A 16,412-nucleotide genomic window follows, 5' to 3' on the forward strand; every position below is an offset into this window, starting at 1 on the left:
AGTTGTATGCTTTGTTTTACTTTCTGAAGTGCAAAATCCCCCACTTTTAATCTTGAAGTTATCACTGTGGAACTCAGTGTGCTGCAGACAGGATGGCTGAAGAGGCCAGTGAATGCTTGTCATTTGAATTTACTCAAACTGATTTAAAAAAACATCCTGAAGCAACAGCTTCGAGCAATATTCTTAAGCTCAGTCTATTGATTGGGTTCTCCTTTTTCTTCAGCTAATCATATGAGTAAAATAAAACAAAACAATTAGCTCAGTATATACTCTCTGTGTTTTTATAAAGAATGGTGCTTCTGCTTGGAAGGAAAGCATCTGATAGTTGTGTAACTAGCTTTTCAGATTTATCAGCATCTGTCCGTGGTGTGGAAGTCGAGAGGAGCAAGGCAGCTTTCTGCAGAAGGGCCACATTTGATAGGGGCAGCAGCCGTCAGAACGCGGGTCGGACTGAAAGGTGATGGAGATCACGGCCCCCCACTGGCAGAAACACATCTGGCTTGTTTAGAAATCCTTGCTGGCTTTTCATGGGAAATAAAGTCCTTTTCATTCTCCCATCTTTGAGCAAATTGTTTTCCTACTCAGAATGGATGCTGGAGAACAGGAAACATGTTTGTAACCGGCAAAATTCCTATAAATTCTAAGTTATTTTGACTGCCTGAAATAGGCTTCTGTTTATGTTGCTTTATTTCTTGCCGTTTACCTGTTTGCTTGTATACAGATATTCAGATGACATTAGATCCAGCTGTTACCTGCGATTTTTCTTGATTTTTTTCACTGTTTGGTGAGTTGTGTCACATGAAAATAGATTCAGATTCAGACACAGATTCTTTCGTCCATTCCTTTCTTTCTCCTTCCGTGAACCTGGAAAGTATGGCAGAACTATATAGCAGTGCATCAAATGTGTTAAAACTAGTCATAAAAAAAACCCAGAAGACAGACTTATGTAACAAAACCCAACCAAACAAAAAAAAGTAGCTGAAAGGATAAAAGTTTTTTTGAGTTTTCCAGCATTAGACAACAAAAATGTGTTAATAAAAAAAAGGCATTTTGAAGAATTTTTTGGTTATAGTGCCTCTGCTTAGCTGGGTTTTACAGAATACTGATGATCTTGATGATAGCCTAAGACCCCAATCTGTAGCCTTGTTAGCTTTGCCAATAGCATCAAAATGACACAGTGTTTTGTTAGGGGGAACTAGACCTTTCCTGTCAAGTTGTCAGCTTAGAAAAACATCACATTGACCTGTTTGGTGAGTGGAATATTTGAATTTGGCTTGAATGCTTTCCATGCTCATTTAACCTTTTTTAAATCAAGTTGATTATTTGTCATCTTGGCAAATGTATGAGCTCTGTGAAATTTATCTCTGTTGTGCAGGATCACAAACACTGGAATCTCTGAGCACAAGAGCATATGTTGTATTAATAACATTGTTCTAAGCATTCAAATTCCTTGGTCTTTGATGGATTTCTTCTACATTTTTTGATCTGGCAAGATGATGTCAAAGAGTCTTAAGAAATTTGCAAAGGAATGAACAAAGCTCAGTTAAAATAGATCTCTTTGTTTCTATTAAAACTAGGCCTTGATTTACAAAAATCAGCTCTGTATTTGGCATAAAGAAACATGATTACTGTTCCTCATATGGGAAATAAGGTAAGGTTTTTGTGGGAACATTTTCTTGATACAGTGCCTGAATTTTGGCTCCTCACTGATAAAGTGAATTGGATGGTAAATAACATCATTGTAGTTTTGAGGTAACTGAGGTACAGGGGTTGAACTATCAGGGTTTTATTTACATCTCTTATTACTAAATATGTCCTAAACACAGAAAAAAAAATTGCTTTTGACAATTCCTTCTTTCATAAATTTGCCTATGATAAGGACCACTTTTATTGGTTTTATCTTTAACCTTGGATTATCTTAAATAGTTGAATCTACTTCTTTTTTTGTCATCCTTGTGCTGTTATTGATAAAACCTTAATGTCACCTTTATATCAAGGTCATTCAGTCCTCTGATCTCTGGATATTTTGTTGTCATTGATTTGACTGAAAGTTTTAATGTGAAAGTTTTTTGGAAATTAATCTTCTTGCTGTAGTAGGAATCTCCTTAGAATGATTTTTCGTTAGAGCAACTATTTAGAAGACTGGATGTAGAACAGGAGTTCAGGGTTCCTTTGAACTCCTTTTGCCTGATAAGGTAAGATCATTTGGAAATACTCTGAAGAGAAGTAGGCTGTTTTAGGTTTAAACAGCAACTAAAACTGAAATGATCCTCGGATAGGGAAGAAGTGTGGCACAAAACAGAAAGCAAGACAGGCAGAAACTTCAGGAGAGTAAATTTAGGGAAGAACATTTGTGCATTTTAGCAGACTATAAAACCATATCCTAGAAAGGATATAATATTGAACAGGGAATAAGATAATTTTGAAAAGACCATCTGTCTGTTCAAGGAAGGACAGAAAAGTGTCTAACTCTACACGGCAGCCAGAAAATTGAACTTTAGGCTACAGGTGAAAGAAATATTAATATCAAATTTAAAACTATGTGGTGTTTTAAAGCCTGTATGAGTATGGGGTTTGTTTTGTTGTTTCGTTGGGGTTTTTTTGTTGTTCCTCAGAATTTTATCATGTCACAAATACTACTCTTTTTTTTTGTGCTCATGAAATATGACCTGGTAGATCTAGACACTAGAGGCTTTTCCTTTTCAATGAAACAAGACACAGCCAGAGTACAAAGAGCATTTCCTCACATTGCTGGAATGTCTCAAATCTCCTGCTTTTAATTAAGTTTAGTTCCTCGTCCACACCTACTGCCAGTACAGTTGTTAGAGTTATTAAAGAGTTGGTGAATTTCTTTTAGTATATAAATTATGTGGGTGCCCGGAAGATACATGTTGAGATAACAACACAGTTGTTGCATAGTAGTTATGATTAAGTCCAATATGAACAGGATTGAGTTTAATCCACTGGAAGTGTAAAGTCTCTTAATGTTTGTTCCATTTGTATGTCTGACTGCAAGCCAGTAAAATGATGTTAATTTAGCAGCATATTCTAATGTGTGTCAGAGTACTGTACCCTTTTTCTGTTCAATAACAGTATGCCATTTATTCCAGGATGATGTGATGATGCCACAGCGGATTAGGCTGCAGCATGAAGCTGCCATTCAACGCCCAAACAGTGTGAGTACTTTTTTCTTGTATTTGTGTGTTTTTCTCTTACAGAGGGCCGGATACATCTTTAAAAGGATATGAAAATTTCACAGTAGGGCTGGTGGAGACGAAGCAATAACCAGTGTATTCTTTTCCTTTATTTTTAGTCCTTGCACTGAATAGTAGCTTTGATTGAAATTCTTCCGGTTCTTAGTTTCCCTCTTCAGTAACCCAAATGTCATTATGACAGTAATACTGTTTTTCAAGTAAGTATACAGGTTTTGCTAATGTATGTCATGTAAAGGAGAATGCTGGTTTTGTGTAGTGTGAGAAGCTGCAGAGGACTGGCTACAGCTGTAGTTTATCTGTTCTCATTATTTAAGGTACTGTGTACTGTGAGGGATGTGTGGGTCAGTATCATTGATAAACTGGCCTGCAGTTACACTGATGTTTCTCCTTGTATCAGCCTACAAAAAAGAATAAAGAATGACATTCTTTATTCTTTTGAAATAAACTCTCAAAAACATTCTGTGAGATATCTGTGTTATGATCTACACGATTTTGATTTTAGACAAACTCGTGTGATTAGAGCAAATGTCCTTTAGAGGGGTATGTATATATGTGCATTCTCTACTTACCTGAAGAGAATAAATATAAATAATTTGTCCTGGCAAATTCTTTATTTGTCAATGTTATTGACATAGATACTCTTATATAAATTTGAAAACTGAGTTTGCATTCTTACAAGAAGAGTTCAACAAAAATAGTCTTATCATTGTAACTTCTCTGACACTTGTGAGATTTATGTCAGTGTGCAAGAGGTTTCTGGAAAGGAAAGGCCAACTGACTTGATCTGTCAAGAAGGTATTTCCTGCAGGTCTCAGGACGAAATGGACAGCTTTAGGATTGTCACTCTCTGGGAATTAAGCATCTTTTGAACTTTTCTTCTGAAACATGCTTGCTTCAAAGCAGAGATCATTGGGGTTGTTTCAGCTGAAGATTGTCTGCCAACAAGCTGAGGATGGTCTGCTAACAAGTTGGGGACTGTCTGCTGCTTAGTGGTGGGATGTATACTTGCTCATCACACCGCCTGTATTTGGTCCCATGAAATCTGATAATCCTTACAGGGTAATTTATCAAATTATAATTTTAGTAGCACCTGAGCAGCAGTTAACCTAATTCACATGATGAACATAATAAAACGATGCATTGAAGGTTGTTTTTGTTCTGATGTCAATCAGTTAATGTAATTCTGTAGTAAAATGCACCAAACAAACAAACAAGCCCAAAACCAAAACAAAACTGGAAAGGCAAGTTGATCCATTGAGCTTTCTTCTGAAAAGTAGTGTTGATAGCTATTACATTTGTCACTTATATGACTTCTTTATTCAGATATTAAAACTTTTTTTAAAAAAAAAGCAATTTCAACTAAATTTGTGGTCTGCTAGAAAACACTTAAACTGATTTGTTTATATTCTGTTCTACTTTAGTGCCTAACAGTTTGAACTATTTAAGTGAAAAATCAAATGACTAGTACTGAGTGCCTGAGCAGACTGAAGGATGTGTCTTTATGATATAGTCTAAGCAAAATACAAATGTGTGGTCCGGGTTTTGTGTGGTACTTGAGATGGGTTGATGTTGACTGGACACCAGGTGTTCACCAACTTACGCTATCAGTTCCCCTTCTCAGAAGAGGGGGACAAGGGGAGAGGGAAATAAGATGGAAAACACTGGTGGGTGAAGTTAAAGGCAGTTTAATAAAAGCAAAAGTGAATGGTGGGCATGGAAGCAAAGGAAAACAAAAGATTAATTCTCTACTTCCCACCAGCAGGCAATGTCCAGACACTTCCTGGGAAGCAGGGCTTCACTACACCTACTCATTGCTCTGGAAGACCAACATTGTAATAATGAATGCCCTCCCTCCCTGCCCTTTACTTTCTTTTAGCTTCTGTTGCTGAGCATGATGTCATACTGTAGTAATATTGCTTTGGTCAGCTGTGGTCAGCTCTCCTACTCTGTCCCTTCCCAAGATCTTGTCTACCCCCATCTGCTGGCACAGGGATACTGGTGAGAGATTCCTCCTCAGCAGTAGCCAAAACATTGCTGTGCTATCAACACCTCTCTAGCCACCAATACTCCGCACAACACTGTGAGAGCTCTCTAGGGAAAATTAACTCAGACCAAATACACGACTGCTGGCCTCACAGCTTTTTGGCAGTGACCTTAGTTTTCTTGGTTTTTTCTTTAGACCTCTACTAGAACTCCAATTCAAAGCCCTGAAAGAAGAAAGGGGAACATATCCATCTGTTCAGTTTGGTCCACAGCTCCCCAGTAGTTCTGACACATACCGGAGTTACTTAAAGAACAAACAAGTTGACCTTCTGGCCACAAATCTACTAACCAATGTCAGGGTGGACTGCTGCTCTTAAAAGAATGGTCTCTACTGTCCTCAGAATAATTATGCCATTGAATTTTCTAGCCTTGGAAGATGGTTGGGGATATTTGAATAAAGTTCTGTTCTGTGTTTGAAGTTCTGACCCTAGCTTCAGTCAAGCCAGAGTAGGTGGAGGGGGGTTGGAAAAAGAAAAAAGGAAAAAAAAAAAAAAAAAGCAGAAGCTTGAGAAATGCCAGTGAGGCAGTGAGCTTTTTTGGTTTGTTCCTGAAATTCTAATTTGCAGACTTGGACTTTCCATTGTTTTGCAACTTCTTCTGACCTGGATTTTTGACTTTATGTGGTCTCAGTGTACCATCAGAAATTGCATTCCTGATCCTGGCCTTGCTGGTTCTTACTGAGAGTCGCATTTAAAGGCTGGTATTCCCAGTGGGCAATAGTATTGGAGGCTTCACTCTACTGTCATCACTACTATAGATTTACAGATAAGAAATGTTTCCAAAACATTCCACTGGGAGAGCTCTTCTTTCAGATCCTAGTGAATCCCTGAGGTCCTTCCTCTTTCATGTTACTCTTAACTATTGCTCTTCTCTGACTTAAATCCTGGTCACTAAACACCAGAACCAAAGACAGCATATGCCTTTAGAATGACTCCCCAACTAGTTGTTCTACAAAGAAACTGGTGTGTCTTATCTCTGATACAGCAGGAGGTTTGCTCATGGGTTCAGGTACTGGAATATGGCTGGGGTAACACTAGCTTCCTGGAGCTTTACTAGTCTCATTTCCTGTGTTGTAGTCTACTTAATCATGTTTTAAAAAGCAAGAGCAAATTAATTTCTACTCTGTTGAGCTGTTGTTCTCTGGAAGACTTTAAAAAAATACCTCATAGGATGCAGTTGTTCTGTTATTGGTAACATTTAGAGTGGAGAGTTTTGGATCTCAGGAGACAAATTACTAATACATTGTGTTTTTATTAAATGCAGCTCTCTAGGCCCACTGCCATCTTGTCCTCTGGTGAATATTTCACATTATCTGCAAGTCCTGTTGACAACAATTCTATAAATAGGACACTCAGAGGACACAAGTTGTAAAGACTTTGCTTATTTATATTAGAAGTTACTAGGCTCTGCTAGCTCTATATGAAAACCTGCTTTGAGCAGTTTGAAAGCTTAGGGACATTGTACTGTCTGCTGATAGTAGAATCGCTACCAACCTTTTGGCACTGATTGTCCAGTGCACATGTGTGCTTATGCTGCAGACAAGCCAGCAATGTTTCCAATTGCTTGTGCTCTAATCAGATAAGGAATGCTTTTGTTACTAGAGAATGAACAACTGTTACTAAAATGTCTCGCTCTAGTTTTTGTTTACCCTAGAAGCAGCATCTCTCCCATTTATCCCAGGGTAAGGCAGGAGTTGCTTGTTTACCAACCACAAATCATGGATGCTTTGCTGGCAGATAATGAGTGGGAAGAGTCAAGATCATATTTCCCTTAATTCTGAAAAAAAAATCAGGCCTTCATAGCTTATTTTACTTATATTTGTCTTCTTCTGGAGGAGTTCCAACTTTGTGTACATACTAGTGTTCTGTTGAACAAGACTTCTGGGTTTGGATTAGCCCAGGAAATTATTTCCCAAACCACACACACACAATGCAGTCTTTCATGCTTTTGTCCCACATTTGTCCTGTTATTTTATTTGAGCAGAGCGGTACCCTTTAGGAACTCCAACAGCCTTTTGTTTCAGTGAGAGAGGAGATTGTTAGCATTATCTACTCCCAGGTTGTCTTGCTGGGTGCTCTCATCAGAACTTTCTCTCACCAGGACTTTCTATGGTGGGGTTAAATTGCTGGATGTAGTGTGAGTAGGCTCTTGGAGACCTCTAGCATCATTAAAGAGCTTCTCTGGATTGTACACACACTTTGGCACATTTTGCCAAGCCACTGTGCTGTTATGGAAGCTTTCAAGAATAGAGCAGTATTTGAAATAGTATTTCAGTTTTTCTTTTTCATAAGGATTCCAGATACTGGAAGGAGAAAAGAAGGGTGCTAAAATGAGATGTACTATTCATGCTCAAAACCCACTGACTTTCTCATCTGTCTTAGAACCATACTGAATATTTGTGGACTTTATATTGTCTGCTGGGCATGGTGTTACTTTATTCTTCCTCTCACCACTGTTTGAGTATATGTGGGCCCTCACAACATGACTGTGCACATGTAGCTTCAAATTTTTATATCTCCTTCTTTCTGTAGAACTGCATGTAAAATAGCTAAGTTCTTCCTCACTCTCTCCCACATGTTCCAAATAGCTGGAATCAAAATGTGGGCAATGCAAATAAAGAACATAGTTTCCTTTTGTTTTCACTGGCTGGATAAGAGGTAAATCTGCATCAGTGTCAGAAGGAAAACCTTTCTTTTTTGTTGTAAAATTACTAGCCTTTTTCTGAAGCATGTAGGATTCTTTTGCATGTGAGAGAACACTGAGTGTAACCATTTAAATTTCTTCAGTGAGGAATTCTCACTGGTTTGCATCTCTAAAGCAAATTTCTAGCATTTCTGTAGCTTGGATTTAGATCAAGAGCTGCAGCGCCTAAGGCCATTTAAACCTATTGCCTTATCTGAAGGTTTTAACCAACTGCCTAAATTCTGCATATCTTTGAAGGTTAAAGTGACTCTAGGATAGTTGATTGGATTGAGTGAACTTGGAATAAGGCATGGCACCGCTGGTTCACAGACCTGTTCATCTGCCCCAGGGAAGCTGTAAACAAATATTGCACAATCAGCAAATGAATAGGAGAAAGGAACAATTGAATGAGCTTGAGCCCTTCTTTAAGGCACAACGCTAGACCAAAAGCATTCTGGGTCTCTCCCCTACTGTCACCGAAACTTGCTTAGAAATGAAGTTGGTGTTTTGTTGGTTTTGGTTGTTGTTCTGTTTATTTAGAATAAACCTTTATTAGAATAAACCAAACCAGGTTGGAAGAGACCTTCAAGATCATCGTGTCCAACCCATCAACCAATCCAACCCACCCAAACAGCTAACCCATGGCACCAAGCACCCCGTCAAGTCTCCTTCTGAACACCTTCAATGACGGCGACTCCACCACCTCCCCGGGCAACCCATTCCATAGCACAATCACTCTTTCTGTATAGAACTTCTTCCTAACATCCAACCTGAACCTCCCCTGGCGCAGCTTGAGACTGTGTCCTCTTGTTCTGGTACTGGGTGCCTGGGAGAAGAGACCATCATCAGCCTGTCTACAACCTCCCTTCAGGTAGTTGTAGAGAGTGATAAGGTCACCCCTAAGTCTCCTCTTCTCCAGGCTAAGCAGCCCCAGCTCCCTCAGCCTCTCCTCATAGGGCTTGTGTTCCAAACCCCTCACCAACTTTGTTGCTCTTCTCTGGACTCGTTCCAGCAAGTCAACATCCTTCCTAAACTGAGGGGCCCAGAACTGGACACAGTACTCGAGGTGTGGCCTAACCAGTGCAGTGTACAGGGGCAGAATGACCTCCCTGCTCCTGCTGGCCACAGTGTTCTTGATGCAGGCCAGGATGCCATTGGCCCTCTTGGCTGCCTGGGCACACTGCAGGCTCATGTTAAGCCTACCATCAACCAGCACCCCCAGGTCCCTCTCTGCCTGGCTGCTCTCTAGCCACTCTGACCCCAGCCTGTAGCACTGCATGGGGTTGTTGTGGCCAATGTGCAGAACCCGGCATTTGGATGTGTTAAATCTCATGCCGTTGGATTCTGCCCATCTGTCCAGCCTGTCAAGGTCCCTCTGCAGAGCCTCTCTACCCTCCAGCAGATCAACTCTTGCCCCCAGCTTGGTGTCGTCAGCAAATTTACTGATGATGGACTCAATGCCCTCATCCAGATCATCAATAAAGATGTTAAAGAGCACAGGGCCCAGCACTGATCCTTGGGGCACACCACTATTGACTGGCTGCCAGCTGGATGTGGCACCATTCACCACCACTCTCTGGGCTCGGCCCTCCAGCCAGTTCCTAACCCATCGCAGTGTGCTCCCGTCCAAGCCATGGGCTGACAGCTTGGCCAGCAGTTTGCTTCAGTTTATTTATTTATTTAAGGTTTGGACGCATTTCTTGATTTTGAAAGTTGTAGTCTAGTAGACAAGTTTTGTGTATTATCGCTGTACCCTGTGCCATTCTACTTGCCTAGACTGTTAAACATTTATGGTGCATGCTGGGAAGACATAATTTGCTTTATGATTATTGAGCACTATTTTGAGTCATTTCACTTTCTCTTTTTTTGTGGCTAAAATATCAGGTCTTTGAGCTTCCACCTTGGCTGTTTAAATCAGTATCTGAAATAGCATGTAAAGATTTTAGCAGCCACAGAAAGAATACACAATAAAATGAGTAGGTCCTCTCTTGCAGGTCTAATTGAAACAAAATTTCAGTGGTATATGAAGCAGATATTCATGTAGAATGGAACTTTTAAGATCAGCATTCCAAGCATTTTTATGGCTGTCATGATAACGAGATCTGATTCGTTTTCAGAACACCTAAAGATTGACAATGTTTCAACCACTTTTACATTGGCAAGAGGCAGGGTTTTATAGAAGTTAATCCACGAGAGCACTTCTGTGGGAATGGTTTAAGAGCTGTTGATCTTTGTTTTCTTCCAAGTGCAAAAAGATTAATAGACCTTCTTATATCATCTGTCAGTAAGTTCCATATTTTGGATCTGGCTCTTGCCCTTGGCAGGAGGGAGGTAATTCTAGGTAGCCTGGACCAGTTTTCATATGCTATCCTGCATATCAGAGCAACTCTTTAAGTCATAGTGTACACTGGTTGTTTTGTATACAGAAAGAGCACTGTGTGTAAATAGTGTGTTCTAAGTAATTTGTTTTGCTGAGTAGTTAAGACATTGCATACACAACTAGCAGAAAAAACATCTAGACAACTATTTCCATCTCCTATCAGGTGTGTAACTGAATATGTAGAAACTCTTGTGATAGAGTTCCAGTGCAGCATCACTCACTGGAACACTGGATCACACAACAGAACCTTTCAGTGCAGCATTTACTGAGCAGCTGTGCCATAATATATCACATTAATGTGGGCTTTTATTCCTGCTTATCATCACAAGTCTGGAATAAAGACAGAAGATTGTTTTATCAGTCTTGTTCCAGGCCAGGCTCTTTTGTGATGAAAGGGAGCACGAGATAGTGAATAAAAATTGGAAGAAAAAGAGGGAGGCCACTTTATACATTGGCAGTCAACAGTAGCAGTTTGAGAATATTGGCAATCCTCAGTGCATAGTGATTTTTGCATTCCACATTCCAATGGAGTTTGGTCACCTCTGAAAGATCTTAAAGCCTTTTGTCTGCTCTGTCTTCTTATTAGTCTAATATTAGGGTAGTCCTGAAAATAACAGATTACCTTTCAGACTGCATACTGTGCTTCCTCTTGTGTGCTTTCTCTTGGGAGTCAAAATTGTTATTATACAGTCTGGTCATTACATTGCACTTGGACTTACTCTATCTAATGAACAAAGCATCCTTGTTTGTATGGCTAGAGTCAGCAAAACTGAGATAGTACATGTTTCCTGCACCTTTGTCTTGTTCCTAAAATAGTCTTTTATTACATAGTACTACTTGGAATTCAGCATCTCTAAAACATGTATGGATTGTCACATAACTGTTCCTGGTACTTTTAATGTTTTTTCTTTAACTGGAAACCATACAAAGGAGTTTGTTAGATATTTTGCTGTTCTAGTGGAGTTACAAGTCATTAGGATGTTCATTAAGAGGTGACCCGAGGTCTAAATGTGTTCACGAACTATTCAGCATAGTTGGATCACAGTATGGTGTTACACAGTAAAAAACATATGTGCTTTATTAGGAGTACATCTTCACGGTGGGGGGTTAGCAGGCAGAAGCTTGCTCCATCTGAAAACTGTAGCTGTGACTAGAGCAGTGCTGAGCCCTAGCTGGTATTTCCTGCCTTACAACAGCAGTAGCAGGGCTTGGATCTGCTCTTACAACAATTTCACAGCTTCTGGAACATGGGCAGACTGAAGTTATATCTGCCTATAAGAGACTCTCAGGAGCATTAGATCAGATCTTGTTTAATTCAAGTAGTGTGATACAATGGACAAGAACTTCATTTAGGGATGAAAAAATGGAAATTTTCCTCCAGAGCGGCTTCATCTTCATCTGCTGTTTCAAGGAAGTGGTCAACCACATTGTTTTGTAGTCTGAGCCTTTATTCTTGAGGGATTTTATTACCTTTTCTCTACTTAAATTAGACAGTATTTTAGTCTGGAATGCGAAAGTAGGTAAGTAGTATCTTGTTTGTAATTTTGCAGGTGTGAAAACATAATAAGCACATGGAAGCTTCACTAGGCTATCATTAAATGTAACTACATAATGTTGAAACATTACCTATTCAGTGTGATAGGTAAGTCACTTCATTTCAATTCTGTCCTTCCTGTGTGCCACAAGTTAATGGCTGTTGGTTGTCTCTCCATTTGTCTTCTACTGAGCTCCAGGTTTTACCAGTCTCTCTTTTAGTGTTTTGTCTCTAGTTGTTGCATATAGCTTATAGATTTTTATTTGATAATTGCTTTTATTTTGGACAAAAAGTTGATTGAAATCTTCTTTGTGTAGAACTTAAGTAATCTTTGTTTCTCCTTGGTTAATTTGCATCAGCTTTCCGTCTCCCTTACTCAGCATGTCTGAGACAGATCAATGTGTGCTGCCCAGGCACATCCTAGCAGGCAATGTGTGAACAGTTTAGCTTTAATATAAGCAATAAGTCATGTAATAGCTACTGAAGAGAAACTAATTGGATACTGGGATAGATGAATAGTTCAAATTTGCTTGCTTACCCCTGTCAGTAGGAATTTACTCCACTGAATGGACCAATTATCTCAGGATGCTCTAGTCTATCTTTGGTATGGACAGAGAAAAAGGAGATTACATTCCTAAGGTGATCACCTATGATTGTTGAGTGTCCAAAGTCAGTTTATTTTTCAATGTTAGGAGAAAAATATGTCCAAAGACATATTTTCTTGAACTGCTCTGGTCATTAGAACTTGAATACTTTATACTCAGTCTCCATATACTGCATACTATGAAGGAATGGCAACTCTCCCACATTTTTCTCCAGCCCATGGAAAAAGTATCTGTAAGTAAAGGCAATGCAGTATAGACATTTAAAAACAAACAAACAAATTATACTTGTGATGTTGAGAAGTTGTCATAAGAGGTTTTCAAAAGTTATTTATAATGTTTCAATAATCTTTTTTGTATGGAGGGTAGAAACCAAAGCAGCAGTTATGTTAAGGTTTTGTTCTGAAGTAGTGACAGAGAAGTATATTTAAAGGAGAGAATATGATTCCTTTTCTTTTTCTGCATTGAAGAATATGAAAACTCTTTGACAATGTGAGAGTATTATTCTTACAGTGGTTCTCCTTAATTGGGCCTTTCCATGTACAGCATCCACATCTGCTGGAATTCAGCTGTGTCTTTGCTTTTTATTAGGCAGCTTCCTTGAAGATTCTTTTAACTTTGCTATTTCTGGAAAACCACAGTGCGTTTTCAAAGTCACAATGTCAGTCTAAGTCTGTTGTGCATTTAATCAAATATTGTAAATGAGAAACATCCCAACTTACACACCACTTTGTAATTAAACTTGTGTTTAATACAACCTCCACATGCCAATAACCCCATCAAATGATTGTGATTACTAGAGTTTTATATTCATAAATGTCTGGCTGTAGTGCAGACTTTCAGCATATTTAATTTCTTAAATTATGTCTGCAGTATAAAATGTTTGAAAATTGAGATCCTTTCCTCTTTGTGTTGACATTTTGCTGTGATGATAACTATTATGAATCCAGTCATACTTGCAGAGTTACAGACTCAAGATAAATTGGTTTTAAAACAGAAAGAGCACAAGCATATTGCTTATTTTTGACTGTTTTGAAGTTTTATGCAAAGGTCTGGGTTTGTAAGCATCTTGACAGGATCCAAGGAGTTCACTTAATCTGCATCAAATTCAGACTGCATGTGTACTACCCTTAATACAGAGATTGAGTCCTAAGATATTCTTTATCCCAGGATGGCAGATTTTCACCGAGGGCTTCTGGAGCCTGGTGCTTTTTCCTGCCTCACCCAGTTATGAAAATGTTTGGTCTTACTCACCTTCAAAAAGGACTTCTGAAACTCATTTAATTTGCTGCAATATCTACAGATTTGCTGTAGTATCCCTTCAGTGACGCTTACTTGAAGTTTTTGTGGAGATGTCATGTTCATACTTCATGATTTTGTTTGCATGACAACATCAGCTTCAAATGCATGTGGTGTGATGCTCAGCTGTGCTCATTCTGATTACACCACCCCGACTTCTTGTTTTTAATTACTCCTTTTTTCTAGTGTACTGAAAATAAACATGTAACATCCTATTGTGGACTTTGGACTTGAACCGGTTCCAAGTAGAGTGTTTAACAGGTGTTCTTAAAAATGGGTTACTATAAGATAAGAACATCTGCGGAAATGGATATTCATCTGACCTCAAGGAGTCCCTGGGGAGTCAGCACTATCAACGTAGTTTATGATTTTTAAAACATGTTTTAAATACACTCGGGTGTGTTTTGTATCTTTACACCTAGTGCAAATTACGTCACAGGTGTCATGGAAATGGAGGGGAGAGGAAATATGTTTTCACGCTCTTGTCAAGTTTTCATCCGAACGTAAGGATCTCTTTTCAGCATCACACCAAGTGAAGGGGAAAGTGTGGAAATTACTACAATACAAATAACAAAAGTAAGGTTGGAGGCAGTACGGGTGCCATCTAGTTTTCCTCTATACTTGAAGATATAGGAATGATTAACCAAAGCTGTTCTTAAATGTTCAAGATAAGGTAAATGTCTCATATTAGCTTTTTGAGTTTAGGAAATTTCCCTCTGTGGGCATTCATAAACAGGCACATTGGGGAAAAAGGTGGTGTGCACCAGAGGTATTCCCCTCATGCATTGCTTGCTAATCCAGTAGTCTTTCTTTTCCTAGAACATGATTTAGGATCAGATATCGTGATACTTAAAGCTTCTCTAGGTAGCTGATTGCATTATCTTCTAGGAGGTTTCCTTCAGTCATATTTTTAACATGAAACTCAGCACTGCACACTCTCAGTGTGTAGAAAGTTTTGTACCTTTGAAAGCTGCATTTCATTTAATGCCACCAGTTGAGGAAAGCAAGGGGTTTTTGTACAGGAAAGCTGTGGATTTTTCCTTGCTAAAAGTGTATATTTTTCCAATACCTGCCTCAATATCATTATTTGTTGGTAAATTTAAAAAAAAAAAACAAAAAAAAACCACAACATATAAACCAAAGTTCCTCAAACAAAGACAGATTTTACAAAGAACTCATATGTATATACACCCAGCACCTACTACCTTACAGAGGGTTTATGCTTTTGCCTCTCTTGATTAATTGCCTTTATAAAACTAGGAAAAATACGGGATAAAATTGAAGACCAATTTTTTCATCCATATTTCCTCTTTGGTACAACAAGAGGCTTCTGACACATGAGCTGTCTCCTGAATAAGAAAAATTCCTCTTGCTAGAGGAAGTTGTAGTGATTTAAAAATAACTAAATAAAAAAATGCAACATCTGCAGAAAGTGCTTTGGTTTTAATTACTGTCAACTCATTTAATCTTTGCTTCCTCTCACCCACTTCCTTTTCCATGTACAACGGAAAGCACAGAAACATAAAATGATGAAAATAAGATCCATCTCTACCTGAATATTGCTTTTTAAGACAAACTCTAGCTAAAAGTTGAACCAAATCATGGCTTGTAGGCAGATGACTGATGTTCCTGCCTGGTATAGAATGCTGATTTCTGTGCATATCAGGTATATAACTGAAATAGTCTTGTATTTTAGTGGAACAGTTTTGTAATTCACAGAACAGTGACTGTATGTGCTCATAGTACAGTTTTGTAACATATGTAATCCTGCCTACTTCCTCTGAATGTGACTGTATCTTGGTACATTGTATTGATCAACAAGTTGTTTCTTACATAGAATTGTACAATTATAGAATGGTTTGGAAGGGATCTTCAGAGGTCATCTCGTCCAACCCCCCTGAAGTCAGCAGGTACATCTTCCATTATAGCAGGGTGCCCAGAGGCTTGTCAAGTCTCGCCTTGAATATCTCCAAGGATGGGGACTCAACTACCTCCCTGAGCAACCTGCTCCAGTGTTCCATCACCCTCATGATAAAGAATTTCCTCCTGTCGTCCACATGGCTAACCAGGTGTACTGTGACTGTTTCATAAGGAAACTCATTATTCTAGTTTTATATTGTTACTTTTACTCTTTTAATTGTATTATAGTGTAGTATTTTTATAGTGCTCAAGCTCCTGAAAATGTTTTAGATATAGCACCGTGAAGTACATATGCATGACTTTGATTCTGATAATCTTATTTAGATAAGGTTAACTCCACTCCTAATCATGTGAAATGACAGAATTCTTAGAGAAGGTGTTCAGGTGCCTAAACATAGACATGTGATACTATTTGGGCACTTTAGGCTGAGGCCATCTAGACTCCTTAAGTGAAGTAGAGGCCAGGCAGGACCACAGGGCCATAAGCTAGTTGATTGTATTGGACCACAGGGGAGCTGGTGGAAGCTGTTTGTACTCTAAATAATTCTAACTTGGATTGCGTGGGTGACTGGTTACATGAACTGTGCTTTACTGAAGCTGCATCAGAGGCTCAGGTTGAATTACTCTTACATTGATGATGTTTATCTTGCATCTGTTAAGTCAGGAATACCAGTCATAAGTCAGAGTCCCATTGGCAGAGGAGCGGTACAGCTAAAGAGCAGAAAAGAAATAAATGG

The 16,412-nt window shown here is 38.9% G+C and overlaps 1 protein-coding gene across 3 annotated transcripts in view; it reads left to right on the plus strand.

Moving 5' to 3' along the window:
* The window catches only part of B3GNTL1 (UDP-GlcNAc:betaGal beta-1,3-N-acetylglucosaminyltransferase like 1), a 116,810-nt gene that overhangs the window by 11,713 nt on the left and 88,685 nt on the right, over positions 1–16,412 (plus strand). For all 3 annotated transcript variants that reach the window (XR_010988894.1, XM_068151390.1, XM_068151389.1), the window contains exon 5: positions 3,111–3,176. Coding sequence is in view for 2 of the 3 variants with exons in the window: in XM_068151390.1 (XP_068007491.1) it covers positions 3,111–3,176 (66 nt within the window). In the remaining variant the exon portion in view is untranslated. The remainder of the gene's footprint in view (positions 1–3,110; positions 3,177–16,412) is intronic.

The sequence above is a fragment of the Melanerpes formicivorus genome, unplaced genomic scaffold (assembly GCF_026170545.1).
Source record: "Melanerpes formicivorus ecotype bairdi unplaced genomic scaffold, bMelFor1.0.p_v2 SCAF_21, whole genome shotgun sequence".
Taxonomy (NCBI): Eukaryota; Metazoa; Chordata; class Aves; order Piciformes; family Picidae; genus Melanerpes; species Melanerpes formicivorus.